Source organism: Aquarana catesbeiana, linkage group LG01 (assembly GCF_042186555.1).
Source record: "Aquarana catesbeiana isolate 2022-GZ linkage group LG01, ASM4218655v1, whole genome shotgun sequence".
Taxonomy (NCBI): Eukaryota; Metazoa; Chordata; class Amphibia; order Anura; family Ranidae; genus Aquarana; species Aquarana catesbeiana.
This window is the reverse complement of record NC_133324.1, coordinates 946949577-946976379: the sequence shown is the minus strand read 5'-3', so window position 1 is coordinate 946976379 and position 26803 is coordinate 946949577. Positions and strand designations below refer to the sequence as shown.

The following is a 26803-nucleotide window of genomic DNA, read 5'->3' as shown; positions in this document are numbered from 1 at the left end:
CTAGTGGTTGAAGGTGATATTACCTGAACTCACCAAAGTAAATCATTCTATTTTTCCAACCAATAAAAAAAAGCCATACCTTCTGGGCTGAGCTTATTATAATTTTATGAGCTTATTGTCCCAGATAGTATAAAGTAGGGATGAGCCGAACACCCCCCCTGTTCGGTTCGCACCAGAACATGCGAACAGGCAAAAAATTTGTTTGAACGCGCGAACACCGTTAAAGTCTATGGGACACGAACATGAATAATCAAAAGTGCTAATTTTAAAGGCTTATATGCAAGTTATTGTCATAAAAAGTGTTTGGGGAACTTGGTCCTGCCCCAGGGAACATGGATCAATGCAAAAATTTTTTTTTAAAAACGGCCATTTTTTCAGGAGCAGTGATTTTAATAATGCTTAAAGTGAAACAATAAAAGTGTAATATTCCTTTAAATTTCGTACCTGGGGGGTGTCTATAGTATGCCTGTAAAGGGACGCATGTTTCCCGTGTTTAGAACAGTCTGACAGCAAAATGACATTTCAAAGGAAAAAAAGTCATTTAAAACTACTTGCGGCTATTAATGAATTGCTGGTCTGACAATACACATAAAAGTTCATTGATAAAAACGGCATGGGAATTCTCCACAGGGGAACCCTGAACCAAAATTTTAAAAAAAATGGCGTGGGGGGCCCCCCTAAATTCCATACCAGGCCCTTCAGGTCTGGTATGGATATTAAGGGGAACCCCGGCCAAAATTTTTTTTAAAAATGGCGTGGGGTCCCCCTCAAAATCTATACCAGATCCTTCAGGTCTGGTATGGATTTTAGGGGGAACCCCTCGCCAACATTTTTTTAAAAAATGGTGTGGGGTCCCCCCAAAAATCCATACCAGACCCTTAGCATGCAACCTGGCAGGCCGCAGGAAAAGAGGGGGGACGAGAGAGCGCCCCCTCCTGAACCGTACCAGGCCACGTAGCCCCCCAAAGCACCTTGTCCCCATGTTGATGGGGACAAGGGCCTCATCCCCACAACCCTTGCCCGGTGGTTGTGGGGGTCTGCAGGCAGGGGGGCTTATCGGAATCTGGGAGACCCCTTTAACAAGGGGACCCCCAGATCCCGCCCCCCCTGTGTGAAATGGTAAGGGTGTACAAAAGTACCCCTACCATTTCACAAAAAAAGTGTCAAAAATGTTAAAAATGACAAGAGACAGTTTTAGTTTTTGACAATTCCTTTATTTAAATCTTCTTCTTTCTTCTATCTTCTTTCTTCTATCTTCTATCTTCCTTCGGTTTCTTCCTCCATCTTCTCCTTCTTCTTCTGGTTCTTCTGGTTCTTCCTCCAGTGTTCTCGTCCGGCATCTTCCTCCGCGGTATCTGCTTCCCTTCTTCTCCTCGGGCCGCTCCGCATCCATGATGGGAGGCTCCCGCTGTATGACGCTTCTCGTCTTCTGACACTTCTTAGATAACCGAGGGCGGGGCCACCCGGTGACCCCCGCCCCCTCTGACGCTTGGGGACTTGACGGGGACTTCCCTGTGGCATTCCCCGTGATGTCAGAGGGGGGCGGGGTGACCCGTTCCGTTAGGGAAGTCCCCGTCAAGTCCCCATGCGTCAGAGGGGGGGCAGGGTCACCGGGTGGCCCCGCCCTCCATTATTTAAGAACCATCAGAAGACGAGAAGCGTCACACAGCGGGAGCCTCCCATCATGGATGCGGAGCGGCCCGAGGAGAAGAAGGGAAGAAGATGCCGCGGAGGAAGATGCCAGACGAGAACACCGGAAGAAGAACCAGAAGAACCAGAAGAAGAAGAAGATGGAGGAAGAAACCGAAGGAAGATAGAAGATAGAAGAAAGAAGATAGAAGAAGTATTTAAATAAAGGAATTGTCAAAAACTGTCTCTTGTCATTTTTAACATTTTTGACACTTTTTGTGAAATGGTAGGGGTACTTTTGTACCCCCTTACCATTTCACACAGGGGGGCCGGGATCTGGGGGTCCCCTTGTTAAAGGGGGCTTCCAGTTTCCAATAAGCCCACCGCCCGCAGACCCCCACAACCACCGGGCAAGGGTTGTGGGGATGAGGCCCTTGTCCCCATCAACATGGGGACAAGGTGCTTTGGGGGGCTACCCCAAAGCACCCTCCCAATGTTGAGGGCACGTGGCCTGGTACGGTTCAGGAGGGGGGGCTCTCTCTCGCCCCCCCTCTTTTCCTGCTGCCTGCTAGGTTGCATGCTTGGATAAGGGTCTGGTATGGATTTTTGGGGGGACCCCACGCCATTTTTAAAAAAATTTTTGGCACGGGGTTCCCCTTAAAACCCACACCAGACCTGAAGGGTCTGGAATAGATTTTGAGGGGGACCCCACACCATTTTTTAAAAATTTTGGCCGGGGTTCCCCTTAACATCCATACCAGACCTGAAGGGCCTGGTATGGAATTTAGGGGGACCCCCACGCCATTTTTTTTAAAATTTTGGTTCGGGGTTCCCCTGTGGGGGAATCCCATGCCGTTTTTATCAATGAACTTTTATGTGTATTGTCATACTGGCAATTCATTAAAAGCCGCGAGTAGTTTTAAATGACTTTTTTTCCTTTGAAATTTCATTTTGCTGTCAGACTGTTCTAAACACGGGAAACATGCGCCCCTTTACAGACATACTATAGACACCCCCCAGGTATGAAATTTAAAGGAATATAACACTTTTATTGTTTCACTTTAGGCATTATTAAAATCACTGCTCTCGAAAAAACGGCTGTTTTTAAAACTTTTTTTTGCATTGATCCATGTCCCCTGGGGCAGGACCCAGGTCCCCAAACACTTTTTTTGACAATACCATGCATATAAGCCTTTAAAATTAGCACTTTTGATTTCTCCCATAGACTTTTAAAGGGTGTTCCGCGGCTTTCGAATTTGCCACGAACACCCCAAATTGTTCGCTGTTCGGCAAACTGGCGAACAGCCGATGTTCGAGTCGAACACGAGTTTGACTCAAACTCGAACCTCATCCCTAGTATAAAGTATGTGAGGTGCCATAGAGAGGGAGACAGACCCACACTCTGACATACACCATCTGGACGAACACAAATTTGGTAATAAGCGACCACTCCCCATCTCGTTGGACATTGCTGCTAGGACGAATCAAATATAAATCCTTTCCTTTACATAGTGGTGAGATGCTGACCATATATTGATAATATTTTCTCTTCCCAAAATCATAGGAATTGTATCTTACTGTATACATTGTATCTTATCCAATACTGTGTGAAGGGAAAGGGTAGTTTAGTATAAAACAATTGTCCCACGTTATTGGCCTTGTGTGTTGAAGCTGCTTGTGGGTGAAATTAAGATCAAACTGTATTACAACAAATTTGGCTACTGTGGTCCCAGTGAAATTATTTATCGCCCCATTCAATCTGGTAGCTCTGTTAAGTTAACCACTTGACCACTGGGCACTTAAACCCCCTTCCTAACCAGATCAATTTTCAGCTTTCGGTGCTCTCACATTTTGAATAGCAATTACTCAGTCATGCAACACTGTACCCATATGAAATTTTTATCCTTTTTTTTCACACAAATAGAGCTTTCTTTTGGTGGTATTTAATCACTGTTGGGTTTTTTATTTTTTGCGCTATAAAAGAAAAAAGACTGAAAATTTGGTAAAAAAATGAATTTTTATTTGTTTCTGTTATAAAATTTAGCAAATTGGTAATTTTTCTTCGTAAATTTTGGCCAAAATTTATACTGCTACATATCTTTGGTAAAAATAAGTACAACTTGGTGTATATTATTTGATCTTTGGGAATGTTAGAGAGTCCAAAAGCTATGGTGCCAATATCTGAAAATTGATCACACCTGAAGTACTGACGGCCTATCTAATTTCTTGAGATCCTAACATGCCAGAAAAGTACAATTACCCCCCAAATAACCCCTTTTTGGAAAGAAGACATTCCAAGGTATTTGAAAAGATGCATGGTGAGTTTTTTTGAAATTGTCATTTTTTCCCACAATTCTTTGCAAAAATCAAGATTTTTTTTTACTTTTTTTTCCACAAAATTGTCATATTAGAAGGTTATTTCTCACACACAGCATATGCATACCACAAATTACACCCCAGAACACATTCTGCTATTACTCCTGAGTATGGCAATACCACATGTGTGAGACTTTTACACAGCGTGGCCACATTTTGAGGCCCAACATGTAGGGAGCACCTCCAGGCGTTCTGGAGCACCCAGGCCAATTCTTATATTTCTCTTCCACATGAAAAAATAATCACTTATTTGCTAGAAAATTACATAGAACCCCAAAACATTATATATATTTTTTTTTAGCAAAGACCCTAGAGAATACAATGGCAGTTGTTGCAACTTTTTATCTCGCACGGTATTTGCGCAGCAATTTTTCGAACGTGTTGTTTTTGGAAAAAAAACAGTTTTGTGCTTTAAAAAAAAAACAAAATAGTAAAGTTAGCCCAATGTTTTTGCATAATGTGAAAGATAAAGTTACGCTGAGTAAATAGATACATAACATGTCACCCTTCAAAATTGCACACGCTCGTGGAATAGTGCCAAACTTCGCTACTTAAAAATCTCCATAGTTGACGCTTTAAAATTTTTTACTGGTTTCATGTTTTGAGTTACAGAGGAGGTCCAGGGCCAAAATTATTGCTCTCGCTCCAACGTTCGCAGTGATACCTCACATGTGTGGTTTGAACACCGTTTTCATATGTGGGCAGGACTTACGTATGCGTTCGCTTCTGCATGCGAGCACACGGACAGGGGCGCTTTAAAAAATTTTTTTTTTTTTTATTGTTCATTTTACTTTATTTATTTTAGTTTGACACTTTTTTCCCAAAAAAACTATTTTTTTGATCACTTTTATTCCTATTACAAGGAATGTAAACATCCCTTGTAATAGGAATATGGCATGACATGTCCTCTTTACAGTGAGATATGGGGTCAATAAGACCCCACATCTCACCTCTAGGCTGGGAAGCCTGAAATAATAATAAAAAAAAAAAAAAAGATCCTGGCTTCGATCGTAGCGGAGTCGGTAGAAGCACCGGAGGGTGGCGGGAAGGGGGGCATCCCCTCTCGCCTCCCATAAGAACAATCAAGCAGTGGAACAGCCATTATGACCATTCTTATGGTGTAGGGAATCGCCGGCTGAAAAAGCTGATATCTGAATGATGCCTGTAGCTGCAGGCATCATTCAGATATCCCTACACAAAGTCAAGGACGTCACATGACGGTGGGTGGGTATTGCGGGGTATTGCAGAGTAGTGCGGGGTATTGCAGAGTAGTGCAGGGTATTGCGGGGTATTGCAGACTATTGCGGGGTATTGCAGAGTAGTGCAGGGTATTGCAGACTATTGCGGGGTATTGCAGAGTAGTGCAGGGTATTGCGGGGTATTGCAGGGTATTGCAGAGTAGTGCAGGGTATTGCGGGGTATTGCAGAATATTGCATAGTAGTGCAGGGTATTGCGGGGTATTGCAGACTATTGCGGGGTAGTGCAGAGTAGTGCAGAGTATTGCGGGGTATTGCAGGGTATTGCAGGGTATTGCAGAGCATTGCGGGGTATTGCGGAGTAGTGCAGGGTATTGCGGGGTATTGCAGAGTATTGCGGGGTATTGCTGGGTATATTGCAGGGTATTGCAGGGTATATTGCAGAGTATATTGCAGGGTGTATTGCAGGGTGTATTGCAGGGTGTATTGCAGAGTGTATTGCAGGGATGGCTGAGCATGGAGGGATGGATGGATGTGACTGTATTTGTCACTGAGCACCGCTGTGAGCCCTGCACATGCAGCCCACAGCGGTGCTGCCATCCGATCCCTCCCCCTCTCCCCTCGCACTGTACCGATCAGTACACAGAGGGGAGGGAGGAACCGGCGTCATGATATGACGCCGGTTTGTTTACATGTGATCGCTCCATCATTTGACGGAGCGATCACATGGTAAACGGCCGTGATCAGCTACCGTTTACCGTGATCCGTGATGCGCCGGGTCCAGAGGTTACGGAAGTTCTCGGGTGCGCGCCCTAGGGGGTGCGCGAGAGCAGGATTCTGGGAGGACGTCCCACGGACCTCCACCCAGGATAACCCGACCGCGTTGTAGCCGTCTTTCGGCTATGGCCCAGTCGGCAAGTGGTTAATACTCTCTTCAAATTTATAATATCTATCTGTTGACTCCGCTAGACATACTTTGTATTCCTTCCGGCTGGAGAAATTCAGAGGATTGTTTTCCCGAGCGGCAAGAGATATTGTAGTCATTTGGGCTACCCTTGGGTTATTTATCAAATATTAAGGAAAATAGTTTTATTGCCGCGTTGATATCTTTGGTAGGGTGTATGAAATATTAATCACCAGAAATCCCAGTTCTGTATGAAATTGTATAATTATACTTGTAAATTAATAAAAAATTATTTACCATATTTATCGGCATATAGCACACAATTTTTTCCCCTTAAAAATCAGGGGAAAATCGTGGGTGCTGCTATACGCCGATCCCCGCTGTCTCTGAGGGGAAGAGGAGCAAGAGCCGCCGAAATAGACCGAGCCGAGTGTACTGTGTACTCGGCTAGGCTCGGCTCCGCTCGCAGTCACGCCCAGTCCCGCCTCCTAGCCTTTACGTCCCGCCATTGGACCGGTGTTGTGTCCATCATAGGAGCCGGGGCGGGATGGGGCAGGACTGGGTGGGACTGCGAGATGAGCCGATGGATGGACACTGGGGAAGGCTGCAGATGGACACTGGGAAAGGCTGCAGATGGACACTGGGAAAGGCTGCAGATGGACACTGGGCAAGGCTGCAGATGGACACTGGGCAAGGCTGCAGATGGACACTGGGCAAGGCTGCAGATGGACACTAGGAAAGGCTGCAGATGGACACTGGGCAAGGCTGCAGATGGACACTGGGCAAGGCTGCAGATGGACACTGGGCAAGGCTGCAGATGGACACTGGGCAAGGCTGCAGATGGACACTGGGCAAGGCTGCAGATGGACATTGATAAGGCTGCATTGATGGGCATTTAAAATGTAAGTTTTTTTCCTTAAACTTCCCTCCTAAAAGTTTTTTCCCTTAAACTTCCCTCCTAAACTTGGGGTGCGTGTTATACGCCAGTGCGTGCTATACACCGATAAATACGGTACTTATTAATTTTATTGGGAGATATTTATACATTGGTAAGAATTCCCCATAGATTAACAAACTCAGGAAATTATTGTGGTATGTTACTGATTGTCTGAACAAAGTTCACATTTTTTACTGTAAGGTTGGAGGCACTGCGCAAAACACTAACATTTTATGTAATTCAAATTCCCCATATGTATAATTAAGATTCCATACCACACTCACAACATGATGTTACTGATTGAATTTGCTATGGATGTGGGGTCCCTTGAAGACTGCCTATGCTGACTATCCTATTCCTCCTCAATCTTGATGATGCTAGCTTCCAACAATATTTTTGGTTTAGGGCACCACCACCACCCAAGGCCCAGTTCTTCTGCCCCTGTTTAACAGGGGCATGTAATTTACATTTTTGAATATAATATTTCACAGCAGGGCCCGTTCCTGCGCCCAACAAGAGTAACTGAGGGCTTACAGTGTTCTGGTACCACCAACACCTAAGGCCCAATTTTCTGCAGAGTTTATAGGGCAGGCCATATAGTATATATACTGCTGTTCAGAGTATATAGTGCCCCACACCATTTTTTTAATTTTGGTGTGGTATCCCCTTAATAGCCATACCAGACCTGAAGGGACATTTTCATTTTTTTCCTTTTATTTATTATGGTCAGAAATGAAAAAATATAATTCAAAAAAAATTTTTTTGTAAGGAAAATATAAAATATTGCAGATATGGTCAGTACCACAATACCTGGTCAGGGTTCCCGGTCTTTATGTCTTCCTCAGATATTCCCAGGACAGCAGAGATTTCGGGGGTCAGTTTCCAGGATCCGTCCGCGTTCTGCACGGTGATCAGCCTCACTAGAGCGGGGGTCTCCTTTTGGACAGGGGGTGAGGGTTGTTCAACTAGAACAATAATAAATATAAATAAATATATATATATATATATATATATATACACACACACACACACAAACACACACACAAACACACACACACACACGATTACCACTGTTACTATCTGGTGGCTGCAACCATTTTTTTTCAGGTTGTTTTTCCTTTATTATGAACTGGTGATCCTGCCAGTAACACGCTCCCTGTCCTAGGGTGACAACGCTCACTGTACTGCACTTATGAAGGAGCAGACTTGTCACCCTAGGTTTGTCATCCCTGATTTGAACTACAAACTACCCCCCTCCCCCTGTTTAATTTCTGTTACAGTGGGGAAGGTGTTTTTTAGTCCAGAGAAGTGAAACGGGAAGAACCAATAATGCTGCTTGATAAGCAGAGCAGAGATTACAGAAATAGATCAGCTCACTGGATTTCTGGCAGAATCACACTGTGTTTTTTGCACTTATTGAACAGATATAAGAAAACGTTTTCAACTGAATATTTAAAGCGTAACTCCACTTTTGTTGAGAAAAAAAACAATCTGGGTGATTTATGTACATTATAAGGATTTTAACAAACTTTGTTGCAGATTCCTACCTTTTGTTATTCTGAAGAAATCCCTGTGTGTTTGTCTGCGTCCTTGTGGGAGTGAGTCTAATGGGAGTGTTTAATAATTATCAATCAGCTGTGCACCTGCAGTCACTAATGAGGAAAGCTGCTAGGCCTGCATCCCTTTAGACTTGATTTCCTATAGGAAGTATCTCACCCAAAATTATTATTTTTTTTTTTTCAAACTTAGTTTTATTGTATTTTTTTCCAATTAAAAATGAAATTTTTGTTGCAGTGGATGAAATCTGGCTTGAAATCTGAAATCTCGAAATCTGACTTGTATCTTAGTGTAGACTTCTTGGAAAATCAGTGAGCAAATTAAACCTGATCGCTCCCCAGGGAGGCAGAACGGGCATCTGTCTATGTAAGCAAGGCAGATCGCCGTTCTGACAGAGAAGAACACATTGATCTTGTGTTTCTGCTAAGCAGGAACACAGATCTCTGTGTTCATCCAATCAGTCCATCCCCCACACAGTTGAAAAGCACCCCCTAGGAGCACATTTAACCTTTTGTTCGCCCCTGATGTTAACCCCTTCCCTGCCAGTGTCATTAGTACAGTAACAGTGCACATTTTTAACACTGATCACTGTAATAATGTCACTGGTTCCCCAAAAAAGTGTCAAAAGTGTCAGATAGGTGTCTGATTTGTCCACCACAATGTCGCAGTCCTGCTAAAAGTTGCTGATTGCCACCATTACTAGTAAAAAAAAAAAAAAAATGCCATAAAAATATCCCATCGTTTGTAGACGCGATAACATTTGCGCAAACCAATCAATATACGCTTATTGCGATTTTTTTTTACCAAAAACATGTAGCAGAATACATATTGGCCTAAATTGATGAAGAAATCAGATTTTTTACATTTTTTTTATTGGATAGGTTTCATGACAGAAAGTAAAAAAAAATAGTTTTTTTTTTTTTTTTTAATTGTCGGCCTTTTTTTGTTTATAACGCAAAAAATAAAAACTGCTGCAGGGGTGATCAATTACCACCAAAAGAAAGCTTGATTTGTGGGAAAAAAGGACATAAATTTTATTTGTGTACAGTGTCGCACGACTGACAATTGTCAGTTAAAGTAACACAGTGCTGTTTAGCAAAAAAATGGCCTGGTCATGAAGGGGGGGAAAGCTAGTCCCTGGTGATCCTGCCATGAAGGTCTTTGTTCAGGCACTTCCTGTTGTCCCTTTTTCCCAATTGTGCTCCTGCCTTGTCACCCATTTAGCGCGCTCAGAGATCAGAGACGGTTAGGGAAAAGCCAAATGGATAAGCCGAAAGCCAGCTCACAGCATGGGACCTTAAAGGTTATCTCCAAGCATTTCCAAAATTCAACCCCGCTTCCATTCTAGGGCAGGTCCCAACATTCATATTTTTCTTTTAACTTTGTGAAAAAACAGCTTTAACCATTTAAGCTCCGGACCATTTGGCTGGCCAAAGACCAGAGCACTTTTTGCGATTCGGCACTGCGTCGCTTTAACTGACAATTGTGCGGTCGTGCGAAGTTGCTCCCAAACAAAACTGACGTCCTTTTTTTCCCACAAATAGAGCTTTCTTTTGGTAGTATTTGATCACCTCTGTGGTTTTTATTTGTTGCGCTATAAACAAAAAAGCGACTATTTTGAAAAAAAAAACACATTATTTTTTACTTTTTGCTATAATAAATATCCCCAAAAAATATATAAAAAAAACATTTTTTTTCCTCAGTTTAGGCCGATACGTATTCTTCTACATATTTTTAGTAAAAAAAAAAAATCGCAATAAGAGTATATTGATTGGTTTGCGCAAAAGTTATAGTGTTTACACAATAGGGGATAGTTTTATGTCATTTTTATGAATAATTTCAGGGGTGGAGAAGGGCATGGATGGGTGAAGATCTGTTGTTCAGCAAGACAGAACAAGGGGAGGGCTGACTGTGGAATTCAGTGTTGTCCACTCAAAACAGGAAGTTAAGAGCTCACTGGATTTCTGGCAGATCAACTGGTATTTTTCTGTACTGGAAGGATTTATATGGACAAAACCTGGGGACATGTACATGTAATGCAGAGATATTTTTTTATTGCTTGACATACGCTTTAAACATTACTGGAAAATAAGGATGACTGTTCCTACCTCCTTCGTAAGCCTTGCCATCACTTTCAGAATCTGATGTCCCAGAACTACATAATCCTCAAACAGAACAGAAAGAAAACTAAAATGAGTATTTTTATTTTGCCCTTTTACCTTCAATCTATGACAGATTTCCCTACTTTTTTCCTATATACTGTACCCGATAAATTTCCCAATGTCACATGTCCTGGAGACGAGACAGCTAATGATCTTTTGAGAGGCCTCCCCATATCATTCATTCATGACCATCAGCTGCCAATTCTAAAATCCGCCATATCGGTTTGGAATGGGGTTAAATGCCTAGTCTAATTGTCAGCACACCTTGACCCAACCCTCCCTCCCCCAATGGGGTAAGACCTATTATTTTCCCCTTTTCCACACATTTTGTTTAACCCCTACCTTACTACAGCCTAGCTAGTCAAACCCCAGTCATGTAGGCCTTCCGCTTATGCTGCGCCTGCAGCACCTCTTGGCCTGTGACTTTTTATAAATAAGAATCAGCCATCGGTCTTTTGCTCACGAAGGGATTCTCAAAATTCTGCCAATAAAAGGTTTTTTGGGTTGGAAATATCACAGGGCACCCCGAGCAACGGTGCCAACTTCAAGAACACATGACTAGTCCCCCTGCAGTGTACAATCACTTACTTTGTGCTTTACGTCTCTTAGATGACCGTCCACCTTTATATTAAAGAAAGGCTTTATCAAGAAGGAAAATCACTTAAACACTACACTTTTACATTGTGGGGGCAGACTCTTGGCAGTAGAGGCAATGGTATTGTTTTACTTGGAAGGAAATTAATGTATGCATCTGGGCAGGGGTGAAGGGCATGGATGGGTGAAAATCTGTTGTTCAGCAAGACAGAACAAGGGGAGGGCTGACTGTGGATTTCAGTGTTGTCCACTCAAAACAGGAAGTTAAGAGCTCACTGGATTTATGGCAGATCAACTGGTATTTTTCTGTACTGGAAGGATTTATATGGACAAAACCTGGGGACATGTACATGTAATGCAGAGATATTTTTTTATTGCTTGACATAAGCTTTAAACATGACAGGAAAATAAGGATGACTGTTCCTACCTCCTTCGTAAGCCATGCCATCGCATTCAGAATCTGATGTCTCAGGACTACATGATCCTCAAACAGAACAGAAAGAAAACTAAAATGAGTATTTTTATTTTGCCCTTTTACTTTCAATCTTTGACAGATTTCCCTACTTTTTTCCTATATACTGTACCCGATAAATTTCCCAATGTCACATGTCCTGGAGACGAGACAGCTAATGATCTTTTGAGAGGCCTCCCCATATCATTCATTCATGACCATCAGCTGCCAATTCTAAAATCCGCCATATCGGTTTGGAATGGGGTTAAATGCCTAGTCTAATCGTCAGCACACCTTGACCCAACTCTCCCTCCCCCAATGGGGTAAGTCCTATTATTTTCCCCTTTTCCACACATTTTGTTTAACCCCTACCTTACTACAGCCTAGCTAGTCAAACCCCAGTCATGTAGGCCTTCCGCTTATGCTGCGCCTGCAGCACCTCTTGGCCTGTGACTTTTTATAAATAAGAATCAGCCATCGGTCTTTTGCTCACGAAGGGATTCTCAAAATTCTGCCAATAAAAGGTTTTTTGGGTTGGAAATATCACAGGGCACCCCGAGCAACGGTGCCAACTTCAAGAACACATGACTAGTCCCCCTGCAGTGTACAATCACTTACTTTGTGCTTTACGTCTCTTAGATGACCGTCCACCTGTATATTAAAGAAAGGCTTTATCAAGAAGGAAAATCACTTAAACACTACACTTTTACATTGTGGGGGCAGACTCTTGGCAGTAGAGGCAATGGTATTGTTTTACTTGGAAGGAAATTAATGTATGCATCTGGGCAGGGGTGAAGGGCATGGATGGGTGAAAATCTGTTGTTCAGCAAGACAGAACAAGGGGAGGGCTGACTGTGGATTTCAGTGTTGTCCACTCAAAACAGGAAGTTAAGAGCTCACTGGATTTATGGCAGATCAACTGGTATTTTTCTGTACTGGAAGGATTTATATGGACAAAACCTGGGGACATGTACATGTAATGCAGAGATATTTTTTTATTGCTTGACATAAGCTTTAAACATGACAGGAAAATAAGGATGACTGTTCCTACCTCCTTCGTAAGCCATGCCATCGCATTCAGAATCTGATGTCTCAGGACTACATGATCCTCAAACAGAACAGAAAGAAAACTAAAATGAGTATTTTTATTTTGCCCTTTTACTTTCAATCTTTGACAGATTTCCCTACTTTTTTCCTATATACTGTACCCGATAAATTTCCCAATGTCACATGTCCTGGAGACGAGACAGCTAATGATCTTTTGAGAGGCCTCCCCATATCATTCATTCATGACCATCAGCTGCCAATTCTAAAATCCGCCATATCGGTTTGGAATGGGGTTAAATGCCTAGTCTAATCGTCAGCACACCTTGACCCAACTCTCCCTCCCCCAATGGGGTAAGTCCTATTATTTTCCCCTTTTCCACACATTTTGTTTAACCCCTACCTTACTACAGCCTAGCTAGTCAAACCCCAGTCATGTAGGCCTTCCGCTTATGCTGCGCACGCAGCAGCTCTTGGCCTGTGACTTTTTATAAATAAGAATCAGCCATCGGTCTTTTGCTCACGAAGGGATTCTCAAAATTCTGCCAATAAAAGGTTTTTTAGGTTGGAAATATCACAGGGCACCCCGAGCAACGGTGCCAACTTCAAGAACACGTGACTAGTCCCCCTGCAGTGTACAATCACTTACTTTGTGCTTTACGTCTCTTAGATGACCGTCCACCTTTATATTAAAGAAAGGCTTTATCAAGAAGGAAAATCACTTAAACACTACACTTTTACATTGTGGGGGCAGGCTCTTGGGAGTAGAGGCAATGGTATTGTTTTACTTGGAAGGAAATGAATGTATGCATCTGGGCAGGGGTGGAGAAGGGCATGGATGGGTGAAAATCTGTTGTTCAGCAAGACAGAACAAGGGGAGGGCTGACTGTGGATTTCAGTGTTGTCCGCCCAAAACAGGAAGTTAGGAGCTCACTGGATTTCTGGCAGATCAACTGGTATTTTTCTGTACTGGAAGCATTTATATGGACAAAACCTGGGGACATGTACATGTAATGCAGAGATATTTTTTTACTGCTTGACATAAGCTTTAAACATGACAGGAAAATAAGGATGACTGTTCCTACCTCCTTCGAAATCCATGCCATCGCATTCAGAAAATCCTCAAACAGAACAGAAAGAAAACTAAAATGAGTATTTTTATTTTGCCCTTTTACCTTCAATCTATGACAGATTTCCCTACTTTTTTCCTATATACTGTACCCGATAAATTTCCCAATGTCACATGTCTAGGAGACGAGACAGCTAATGATCTTTTGAGAGGCCTCCCCATATCATTCATTCATGACCATCAGCTGCCAATTCTAAAATCCGCCATATCGGTTTGGAATGGGGTTAAATGCCTAGTCTAATTGTCAGCACACCTTGACCTAACCCTCCCTCCCCCAATGGGGTAAGACCTATTATTTTCCCCTTTTCCACACATTTTGTTTAACCCCTACCTTACTACAGCCTAGCTAGTCAAACCCCAGTCATGTAGGCCTTCCGCTTATGCTGCGCACGCAGCAGCTCTTGGCCTGTGACTTTTTATAAATAAGAATCAGCCATCGGTCTTTTGCTCACGAAGGGATTCTCAAAATTCTGCCAATAAAAGGTTTTTTAGGTTAGAAATATCACAGGGCACCCCGAGCAACGGTGCCAACTTCAAGAACACATGACTAGTCCCCCTGCAGTGTACAATCACTTACTTTGTGCTTTACGTCTCTTAGATGACCGTCCACCTTTATATTAAAGAAAGGCTTTATCAAGAAGGAAAATCACTTAAACACTACACTTTTACATTATGGGGGCAGGCTCTTGGGAGTAGAGGCAATGGTATTGTTTTACTTGGAAGGAAATTAATGTATGCATCTGGGCAGGGGTGGAGAAGGGCATGGATGGGTGAAAATCTGTTGTTCAGCAAGACAGAACAAGGGGAGGGCTGACTGTGGATTTCAGTGTTGTCCGCCCAAAACAGGAAGTTAGGAGCTCACTGGATTTCTGGCAGATCAACTGGTATTTTTCTGTACTGGAAGGATTTATATGGACAAAACCTGGGGACATGTACATGTAATGCAGAGATATTTTTTTATTGCTTTACAAAAACTTTAAACATGACTGGAAAATAAGGATGACTGTTCCTATCTACTTTGTAATCCCCGTCATCGCAATCAACATCTGATGTCTGAGACATAAAAAATCCTAAAACAGAACAGAAAGAAAACTAAAATGATTATTTTTTTTTTCACCACTTGCTGATCAGCCACAGTACATATACTGTGGCAGGTTGGTTCTATTGCGTGAAACTACGTACCTGTACATCATTTCGTGCAATAGAGTGCTGGGGCACACGCTGATAGAGGGGGAGCCGATCAGCAGCAAAGTTCGCCAGGACCCACTGATCATTCCCCAGAGAGGCAGAACGGGCACCTGTCTATGTAAACAAAGCAGATCGCCGTCCTGACAGGGAAGAACACATTGATCTTGTTTTTCTGCTAAGGCATGAACACAGATCTCTGTGTTCATACAATCAGTCCATCCCCCACACAGTTAAAAAGCACCCCTAGGAGCACACTTAACCTTTTGTTTGCCCCTGATGTTAACCCCTTCCCTTCCAGTGTCATTAGTACAGTAACTGTGCACATTTTTAGCACTGATCACTGTAATAATGTTACTGGTTCCCAAAAAAGTGTCAAAAGTGTTAGATAGGTGTCTGATTTATCAGACGCCGCAATGACGCAGTCCCATTGAAAATCACTGATCGCCACCATTACTAGTAAAAAAAGAAAAAATATGCCATAAACATATCCCATAGTTTGTAGACATGATAACTTTGGCACAAACCAATCAATATACGCTTTTTGGGATTTATTTTTTACCAAAAACATGTAGCAGAATACATATTGGCCTAAATTCATGAAGAAATCCGATTTTTTACATTTTTTTATTGGATAGGTTTCATGACAGAAAGTAAAAAAAAATGGTTATTTTTTTTTTTTTAATTGTCTGTCTTTTTTTGTTCATAACGCAAAAAATAAAAACCGCAGAGGTGATCAATTACCACCAAAAGAAAGCTCTATTTGTGGGAAAAAGGGACACAAATTTTATTTGTGTACAGCGTCGCACGACTGTGCAATTGTCAGTTAAAGTAACACAGTGCTGTATCGTAAAAAAATGGCCTGGTCATGAAGGAGGGGGGGGTGGGTGAAACCTTCCATGGCTCAAGTGCTTAACATGTTAATGTCATTTCAAAAGTTGTTTTTAATATATTTTTACATCTCAGGCTTTCATTTTAATAATCCCTGGTGATCCTGCCATGAAGGTATTTGTTCAGGCACTTCCTGTTGTAGGGCTCTGTCTCTTTCTTCCAATTGTGCTCCTGCCTTGTCACCCATTTAGCGAGCTCAGAGATCAGAGATGGTTAGGGAAAAGCCAAATGGATAAGCCGAAAGCCAGCTCACAGCATGGGACCTTAACCACTTCAGCCCCGGAAGATTTGGCTGCTGAATGACCTTGCCATATTTATGCCATTCGGCACTGTGTCACTTTAACTGACAATTGCGCAGTCGTGCGAGGTTGTACCCAAACAAAATTAATATCCTTTTTTCCCCACAAATAGAGCTTTCTTTTGGTGGTATTTGATCACTTCTGGGGTTTTTATTTTTTGCGCTATAAACAAAAAAAGAGCGACAATTTAGAAAAGAAAGCAATATTTTTTACTTTTTGCTATAATAAATATCCCCCAAAAATATATATAAAAAACAATTTTTTCCCTCAGTTTAGGCCGATATGTATTCTTCTACATATTTTTGGTAAAAAAAAATTGCAATAAGCATATATTGATTGGTTTGCGCAAAAGTTATAGCGTCTACAAAATAGGGGATAGTTTTATGGCATTTGTATTAATTTTTTTTCATTAGTGATGGGGGCGATCTGCGATATTTTTTTTTTTTTTTGTGACATTATGGCGGACACATCGGACACTTTTGACACTATTTTGGGACCATTGTCATTTATATATGGCGTTCAGTGCTATATAAATGCACTGATTATTTTTCTGGGGGCGTGTCTAAGATGGTGGCGTGAGCAGACGTGCTTCCCAGAGCTCTGCTAGAGAATCATCCATATCTTTTCTCCTGCCTAGACTATCTAGACCTGTGTCAGAGGATTTGACTCTATATGTCTACCAAATCGTCCGGGAAGCCGAGAGGTGGTAGAAAACTCAGTTTCCCCCAGTACGTGCCTGAACTGGACAGCCCTAACCTGCGAATGGCGGGAAGCCCGGGACAGAGATCCAACATGGCCACTCAGACGGCACCTGTGGAGGAAGCCTCTCTGTCATTCCCTGGTAATCCCAAGGTTATGGCGGCCATCACGGCCTGCCAGACATCGCTAACGGGGAAGTTGGAGGCAGTACAAATGGACACTGGCCTAATTAGGCAGGACCTAAACAAAATCCGTGTTCGGGTGGTGGCTGCGGAACAAAGGGTCAACCGCGTGGAAAACGCGGTGGAGGAGAACAGCTCGGTGATCCGTACTTTACAGACGAAGGTGAAGGCTCTGGAGTACCGTGCGGAGGACACCGAAAACAGGAGCAGAAGAAATAACCTCAGCATCGTAGGTCTCCCCGAGGGAGTAGAGGGTGCATAATCAACTACGTTTGTGGAAGATCTGCGGAGATCCCTGCTATCTGCAGCCCAGCTCTCTCCTTACTTTGTGGTGGAGAGGGCGCACAGGGTGCCTCCTCAAAGTGTACTGCCGGGCTCCCCTACCCGTACCATGATCCTGAGGCTCCTCAATATCAGAGACCGTGACGAGCTTCTACAGGCTGCACGAGGAGTTCTCCTATCAGAACGGCAGGTTGCTCCTGTTCCCGGATTACACCGTTGAAATGCAGAAACAATGACGATCGTTTGATGGTGTCAAGGCAGCAATGAGGGCGAAGGGCATTAAATATAGTGTCCTCTACCCAGCAAAACTGCGGGTGGTGGACGGCGAAGAGATTCGGTTCTTCACCAATCCCAGAGATGCCGCATTGTGGCTGGATTCATTACCACCAACACACTGAGAATGGATGGCCCCTCTATTGGGGATTGCGGTCGCCCCTCTGTGAAGTTGCTGGGGGGAGGGGGGGTGGCTGCCTATTCCTGCCTGCTGAGCACACGTCCCCTGCATTAGTTATCTCTGAGGAGATTGGGTTTGGGGATCTATGCATGACTCCAGTTTGGGGGGTCTGCGGGGTGACGGGGGGGGGGATGGTCGGCCGTTGCTGGCCTTTTTTTGTGTTGTTTTGCTTTGTTATTCACGGTTCCTTTTTTGCACGATTTGCTAAGATGTGTCAGTATGATTAATGCCTTATATGCTTTACAAATGCTGCAGCCTCATGCCTGTACTGATGATATGATGTGGTCTTCTGCCCGGGTCAAGAGGATGTCCCCCGTTGCACACATTTGATGGTGGCGTTCCCTATGCCATAAACTTTCTACCCGCTGGACATGGCTAATTTCATAGTCCTTTCATGGAATGTCCGAGGACTTAACACGGCAATTAAGCACTTCCTTGTGTTCACGTATCTCAAAAAATATAATCCCCACATTTGTATCTTGCAGGAGACCTACCTTGTGGGCTCCCGAATCCTTGGTCTAAAAAGGGCATGGGGTAGCCATTACCATTGTACTTACTCTAGCTACTCTAGAGGAGTTAGCATTTTGATCAGTAAATCCCTCCCCTTTCAGCTTCTGCATATCAAGACGGAACCGGGTGGAAGATATATAGTTTTACATGTTGAAATTGAAGCTATGTGTTAGTTGGGTTATATCTACCACCACCTGCTATCTCTCTCCTATATGAACTTATGCAGCATGTTATATCATATGATATGCAGAACGTTATTTTGATTGGGGACTTTAACCTGGCTCCATGCCCAACTCTGGATAGACTCCGACCACTGAGTAGACGGTCACCTGATCTTTTACGATGGGCCATGACCTTTGAGCTAGTTGATGCCTGGCGCCACTGTCATCCCACTGACAGGGAGTATATTTGTCACGTTTCGGACCCTCTCCCGCATAGACTTGGTGTTTTTAGCCAGGTTGTTGCTGCAGCGGATATCGAAAGTGCAAATACTCCCCAGGGGTATTTAGGATCATTCTCCCCTCATGATGATGGTGCTGCTAGGACCCCCAGTTGGCCGGAGGTTGTAAAGGCTGCCTGGTCACTGGCTGGTGGACCCTAAGGTTCAGGAGGATATGCCTGAGGCAATCTGTAACTATTGGCTACGAAATGAAAATACAGCTGTCCCCGGACTCGTTTGGGATGCATGTAAGGGGTGGTTAAGAGGGGAATACACCTCTCGAATTGCTAACAGCCAAAAACAGTCTGTGCGATCACTGGAGGACCTAGAGAGGGAACTTAAAATACAGGAGGATAATTATGTAGCTGACCCAACTCCGCTCAACTATGGCTCCTGGCAATATGCGCTTTGGACGGTTGAACTACATAGAATTGAAATGACCAAGAAATCAATGCTTAGCACAGCACAAAGGGTATTTGAATATAGAGACAAAAACGGCAAACTATTGGCGTGGTTGTCTCGAGGGCAGATCTCCACTACACACATTGGAAGAATACGGGACGAGAGGGGGGCTCCCCCTGGTGGGTCCTGAAGAAATTATTCACCGCTTTATGCAATACTATAAGACCTTATATTCCACTCGAGTAGATTATGGGATGGTAGAACTCGACAACTACTTGAATGGAGTTGAAGTCCCTACCCTCTCTCAAGAAGCTAGTGATCGGTTAGAACAGGAAATATCGTTGGAGGAGGTCCAGATTACTATGTCTCAGTTGCAGTCTGGAAAAACCCCCGGGGCAGATGGAATCCCAGTCGAATTCTATTCCACATATCAAGAGCTTCTTGCCCTGAGGTTCACTCGGTTGCTGGGGGAACTTTCCCGAGGGGGCTCCCTCCCAGATTCAATGTCTGAGGCAGTGATTGTGCTGGTGCCCAAAACAGGTAAGGACCCCGAGGACTGTGCATCATACTGTCCAATTTCTTTAATTAATGCGGATGCAAAGCTATTGGCGAAAGTCTTAGCCAATCGGTTGACACAGGTCCTGGATGAGCTTATCCATGTAGACCAGACTGGGTTCATGCCTGGAAAGGGCACTGAAATAAATTTGAGGCGCCTCTTTCTTAATATGTCTACTACACATGACAACATTGATTCCAGAGTCATTGCCTCACTGGATGCCGAAAAGGCGTTTGACTCTGTGGAGTGGGGCTACCTCTGGGAGGTGCTAGGCAGATATGGGTTCGGAGCTCAATTTTTGAAATGGCTCAAACTACTCTATCAGTCTCCTACGGCCTGTATTCGCACTAACGGAAGGATCTCTGAGAGCTTTCTGTTACAGCAGGGCATGCGCCAGGGCTGCCCCCTTTCACCATTCCTTTTTGCTTTAGCATTGAAGCCGTTGGCCATCTTGCTCAGGGCATCCCAACGGGTGGTGGGGCTAAGGATTGGCCCCTTGGAAGAAAAAGTGTCACTCTATGCAGATGACACTCTGTTTTATCTGCAGGATGCGGACTCCTCCTTGAGATCTGCTCTGGTTCTTTTTGATGAGTTTGGACGCTTCTCGGGGGTCCGAATTAATTGGTCCAAATTGGTCCTTTTTCCTTTGGATAATACATCAAGAGACAGGGCGGCCCCTACCCCTTTGAAATGGGTTGATACCTTTAAATATTTAGGTGTCTACATTCACAGTGATCTTCACAAATTCTATGAGCTTAACGTAAGCCCTGTGCTGGAGCAGCTGAAAGCTAGATGTGCCTCCTGGGGGATTCTTCCATTGAATCTGTTGGGACGCATTAACCTTATAAAGATGGTTTTTCTCCCTAAGTTTATTTATCTTTTTAGGAATTCCCCGATCTGGTTACGCAGTTCTTTCTTCTGAGACTTTGACAGATGTATTGGGACTTTTATTTGGGGGGGCTCCATGCTGCGGTTGGCTAGGTCCACCTTGTGTCTTCCGGTGCGGTGTGGAGGGCTGGCATTGCCTAATTTCCAGACATATTTTTGGGCAGCTATTTTGGTTTCAGTCCGCTGGTGGTTTGTCCGCTCAAGGTCCAACGCAGCGGTGTGCCTGGAGGCAACCCTCCTGGGTTCGCTAAGCGAATTGGGGCACCTCGTGTACCGGGAACCTGGGGCCTAGGCCAGCCTGCCACTAGGACGACTCTTATGCCCTGTACACACGGTCGGATTTTCAGACGGAAAATGTGCGATCGGAGCGTGTTGTCGGAAATTCCGACCATGTGTGGGCTCCATCGGACTTTTTCCATCAGATTTTCCGACACACAAAGTTTGAGAGCAGGCTATAAAATTTTCCGACAACAAAATCCGATCGCGTCAATTCTGACCGTGTGTGGCCAATTCCGACGCACAAAGTGACACGCATGCTCAGAATAAATTCCGAGACGGAACAGCTCGGTCTGGTAAAATTAGCGTTCGGAATGGATATAGCACTTTCGTCAGGCTGCAATGTTTTAAATTTAGTTTAAGTTTAATGCAGCGCACTCTCCTTCTTTATAATGCTAGAAGAATGAAGTAGTTTTGCTGCTGATATTCACACAGACTTCTCACAAACTTCTTTCTTAATTATTTATCGTGATTTCATCAATATAATATTTGTATTTGTCACATCTGCTTCCAATTATTTTTTGGTTTTTATTTTTTTGGTTAGTATTTTTTTTTAAGCCTGATCTTTTTTTTTTTTTTTAAACTCCAGAATATTTTTGGGTGTGTTTTGTGTCTCAAGTTACCACAACACCATTATTATCTTGTATTATTTAATCTCAAGGAGGTTGCTTGGTGTTGGCGTCTCTTGTTAATTTCACATTGTATTTTTAAAATGTACCTGCCTCCTCACAAACAAACTGTCCTTTTTGAAGGAAAACACACATAGGCGAGTATAATTGAAACAAAAAATCCTTTATTAAGGGATCAGAACCAAACAAAGAGGGAGGCAACGCTGGAGAAACAGCAGAGATTGGCGAAGCCTTTGGCCCCCAGGGCACGCATCAATTATTTTACTGCAAAATTGGTGGCCTGAGGAGTCCATATCTAAGGAAGTACAGTCTGGTCCAGAATTCCAAGAGATCCTGAACAGCTGCAGATGACATGTATGTTCCCAGGCTGTGGTCATACAAGAGCCTGCATCTTTTGTCAGACAAGACTGAACCCAGGGCCATCACTCTCCGGTCTTCCTTCCATGCTTCCTTCCACGCTGTGGCTCTGGTGGTGGAGTTGTGGCAGGAGGAGGAGGAGGAGATGGTCCAACTCACACAGGTGGGTTTTGTTTGTGTGGGGTTTCCCCCCTCACCCCTAGTTAGTGTTTTGTAAAGAAGGTCCTTACACATGAGGCGTTGACTCTCCTGCATGCCCTGCAGTTTGGTGGCAGCCATGCAGGCAAAGGCCTCTTCAGGAGTGGGGGTGGCTCTGAGGGACGCAGAAGCCTCCTGAATCAGCCTGAGTGCTGAATCCTGCACGTTACTTCCCTTCCTGGGTCTTTTGGTTGGAAGGCGGAGGGGAGGAACCTGCGATTCGGTCAGGCTCCTACTGGGCCTGGCTTTCTCCTGGCTGCCACTTAGCCCCGCCTCCTCCTGGCTGCCACTAACCCCCACCTCCTCCTGGCTGCCACATTCCACAGCCTCCTCCTGTGTGCCACATTCCAGAGCCTTGTCCTGGCTGAGGTCTTCCTGTGTATGAAAAAGGGACATCGTTTTAGTTTTTTCTTCATCAATCACACACAATTTTCACCTCATGACTGTTGCAAATTGAAAGTTAGCAAATATAACAGACTATCATTCTAAGCTCAGCATTTTTCATTCTTGTCCCAATTATTTTTGCCCACTACTGTCTATTGATATGTCAAACACTTTATTAATTCAGCAATTAGTGATCAATAATAACATCTAGTAAACATCATTTATTTATTGACCAAAAATCTGTAGAACAATGCTATACCTGGCTCCAGCTGGGCCCCTCCACTTCTTCCTGGCTGGAAGTCCCAGGTTGGACATCGGAAGCCTCAGCTGGGGTGGAAGATAGGGTGGAAGGAAGAGTGGAAGGAAGAGTTGAGAGGGATTCCCTGACTCCAGTCTGGTCTGACAGAAAACTAAGTCTCTCATAGTACCACAGCCTGGGGACATAAACGTCATCTGCTGCAGCTCCGGATCTCTGGGAATCCATGACCTTCTTGCGCTCCCTAAGATAAGTGCTCCTCAGGCCACCAATTTCGGCTTTTAAATAGGGGATGTTTGCCGTGGGGACCACCGGCTTCACCAACTCCAGCAGTTTCTCCAGCGCTGCCTGCCTCTTTTGTTTGTTGTTGTATTGGGGGTGTTTCACCTGCCACAGACAGGGCAGCTCCCTGTACTTGTCTATGAACAAGGGGAGGAAGTTGTGGTCATTGAAGCCATCCATTTTATCTGCAAGGCACAAGACAAACCCTAATGTCAGGCGAAACTCTCCTAATCTTGTTACAATATAGGCCTCAATCTAGAAGCGGTATAGGCCCAAGTTTAGATCTTACCTTCGTTATCACGATCGGCACCTCCGATACTCCTTCCTCCGCTCACAGATCGTACTACGCACACGTGTTACGCTTTATATACACTGCGCATGCGTGAAACTCCGCCTGCCCCTGGCGTTCTTTCCAGTCTATTCCCCACCCCTTCTTGTTCAGGGCAGTGGGGGAAGAGCACATGGCGGAGACACAACAGGTGCGTGCTAATTACAGCAACGAGGAGGAGGAAAGCACGGAGCGAGAAGCGTCCCGATCCCAGAAGAGACGATTTAAGACCTCAAATATGTCCTTTGGGGAGATGTTGGAGATGGTCGACATCCTGAAGAGGGCCGACTATGATGGGAAGTATGGACCTTACCCCAACCCCAATGTCAGAAAGGCCAAGATCATGGCGAAAGTGGTCAAAAGTCTGCAGAAGAATTTTGGGGTACGACGATCCAAGGATCAGCTCAGGAAGTGGTGGTCGGACCTCAAATTAAGGGAGCACGATCAGTACAGAAGGATCAGGAGAGTGCTGCAAAAAAGAAAGTAGTTGTGCTGTGTTCCTATTCTTTATTTTGATTACGTTCGTGCTGTTCCATGTGTTTTTCTTTACTGTTGTACAGTTTAAAATGGCAACTTTCATGTTCATGGGCACATTGTTCGTTCGTATGAAACATTGTTCGTTCGGCATAGAAAACACCATTGTTTTGGCCATATGCATTTGAATACATTTTTGCTAGCCTACTTCTCTTAAAATAATTTTGGAGTCTAGATGGGTTTGTAACTAGAATGTAATGCAAACTAGATTCTGTGTAAGGAGAGGACACTTAGCAGCAGTTTACACATCTGGACACTGGAGCACTAGTGTGGGACACCAGAACACCCTTTCTATTAGGGGGCCCCACACAGGTACTCCAGTGTATACTATAGGGGTGACTCCATCTGTGAAGCTTGTACAAAACAGGTAAGTATTCAAGCTTGACTAAGTAAAAAAATATTTCTTCATCTTGGAACAGACAATTGTACCCCACTTCCAAGCAATGTTTCATATTCCTATTTCTGTCCTAAAATATCTGTGTGCTAAGTATACCTATTTTTTTTTACATAGGGGAGAAAAGACTCGGAGGACACCACTCATCAGAGGAGACAACAGACCCCCCACCTCAGGAAGAAGGTGAAATCCCCCAAAGCCAACAGGAGGAGGAGGAAGGAGATGGATGGAAATAGTCACCACATCAGGGGAGTGTCTGCGACCACAAGCTCAGGTAAGAGATGGATGCCGGCATATTTATAATACATGGTATGTTTTTGTGTCTATAATTTTAGGTGATTGTGATGTTGTGGATCCAGGTCATTTCACCAGTGAAAGTGCACTGATCCTGATCGGTGAGATCATGGGGTGTAATAGGGACTTGGAAAACATCCAGAAAAACATCAATGATGTTAAAAACAAAATGAAGAACATCATTGATGTTTTAGGGAGAGTTTAAAACACCTCCAAACCCCTTCCTTTTTTGTGGTATTTTGAATGTAAACATTTTTAAGATTTTCTGCCATGTTATAGAAAAGCCAAATTTTGAAGAAGCACACAGTGAGTCAACATGTGCTATCTGCCATCACAGGAGATCAATGTAGGCATTTTGGGTGGTGCAACCTCTTCTTCAATAATAAAGTAACTTAGAGGAAGGGGTTGCACCCCCAAAACGCGTCCCTTGATCCCCTATGATGGCAGCTAGCACATGTTGACATTCAGAAAATTTGTGCGCATCTTTAAAATTTGGCTTTTCCAGGGGTGACTTCACCCCATCTGAACGCAATATCAAACAGAGTTTATAAATACTCATGTCTGATATTGCCTTCAATTTCTACAAAAGTTGAACTTTGTAAGTTCCAGATTTGTGTATTTCTTGTTTGTTTGAAACATGCCTGTTTTACCTTAAATGGACATTTCAATTTTAATTAATGTGGCCCAAAAAACTGTTATACAACAAACATGTTGGTTTGTTTTAAAAACCTTTTAGAAATGCACATGTGTTTGTGCTGGTATTAAAAAGATTGATACTCAAGAATGTGTGGATTATTGTTTCAATGCTCCTAAAATTTTGTTGTGGTAAAATTGTTGTTTTCTGTGACAATGGGGGTTATTTCCTAAGGGCAAATCCACTTTGCACTACAAGTGCAGTTTCAGTGCAGGCTCAAGTGCACTTGTAGTGCAAAGTGTCTTTGCCTTTAGTAAATAACACCCAACAGTGCTTTAGAATGTTACACAATCATGCCATTTTCAGGACTCCCCACATTTCTGTCACGGTCAGCTAAAAGAAACACAAGCAGTAAATGTCACCAAAGATTTTAGTAGTTAAAATGTTTTTTTTTATTTTCAAAATGTATCAGACATTGTCTGGCATATTGATGGCCCCCCTACCCACAAAGTAATCAAGGTATCTAAGACGAACCTTGTGGGCACTCAGGGGGGCAAGCCAGGACGGCCAGCTTCAATCGCCATCAGGGTTGGTTCATTTACATGAATTCCGGCCTCAGGCCCCACTGAGGCAGCATAGTTGGCAGAATTTCTCCTTAAAAAGTTGTGGAGAACACAGCACGCCAGGATAATATGATTCAGTTTATACTCCTCCATGTGTATGGGTGTAAGAAATAAAAAAAACCCTCTGGTCCGGGGTGAGGGTCCTCATAGGGAATGACCGCATAAGATGGTCCCCCAGTGCAAACGCTTCATCCGCAATGAAGACAAATGGGAGTCCTTCCACATTGTCTTCTGGAGGTGGCAAGTCCAAGCTGCCATTCTGGAGACGCCTGTAGAACTCCGTCTGGGCGATGACTCCACCATCCGACATCCGGCCATTCTTCCCCACGTCCACATACAGGAACTCATAAGTAGCCGACACCACTGCCAACATCACAATAATATTGAACCCCTTGTAGTTGTAATAGTATGACCCCGAGTTGGGTGGTGGGACGATGTGGACGTGTTTCCCATTAATTGTCCCTCCGCAGTTAGGAAAGTCCCACCGCTGGGCAAAGTGGGAGGCCACAGTCTGCCATTCCTGTGGGTTGGAAGGAAACTGTGGACTCAAACAAGAAAAATAAATTAATAATTTTGCACATAAACATGGAAAGCAGATTAGACACAAACATTCTTGGCCAACATCAGTATAACATTTATTTTAGGGAGTATTTAAAGACAAAGGTATAAGGTCCACCTATCAGATTCCCCCCCCCTTTTATGGGGGGGGATATGTTTTGGACAGGTAACCCTCTCCACGTCATTGAGAGATGAATGCCTAAATAATGTGTCTTACTTTGGCCAGCCCCTCCTTACTTACACTATTGGCAGCCCACTGGACAAGTAATGCCGCGTACACACGAGCGGA

General features: G+C 43.8%; 2 protein-coding genes across 2 annotated transcripts in view; both read right to left on the bottom strand.

Moving 5' to 3' along the window:
* The window catches only part of LOC141121389 (von Willebrand factor A domain-containing protein 5A-like), a gene marked incomplete in the record, with an annotated part of 791688 nt that overhangs the window by 575222 nt on the left and 189663 nt on the right, over nucleotides 1–26803 (bottom strand).
* The window catches only part of LOC141128246 (von Willebrand factor A domain-containing protein 5A-like), a 192922-nt gene that overhangs the window by 15674 nt on the left and 150445 nt on the right, over nucleotides 1–26803 (bottom strand). Inside the window, exons 17-21 of the mRNA XM_073615442.1 lie at nucleotides 12859–12915; nucleotides 12426–12458; nucleotides 11784–11840; nucleotides 10709–10765; nucleotides 7854–8008 (exon numbers count right to left, since the gene is read on the bottom strand). Coding sequence (XP_073471543.1) covers nucleotides 7854–8008; nucleotides 10709–10765; nucleotides 11784–11840; nucleotides 12426–12458; nucleotides 12859–12915 — 359 coding nt within the window. The remainder of the gene's footprint in view (nucleotides 1–7853; nucleotides 8009–10708; nucleotides 10766–11783; nucleotides 11841–12425; nucleotides 12459–12858; nucleotides 12916–26803) is intronic.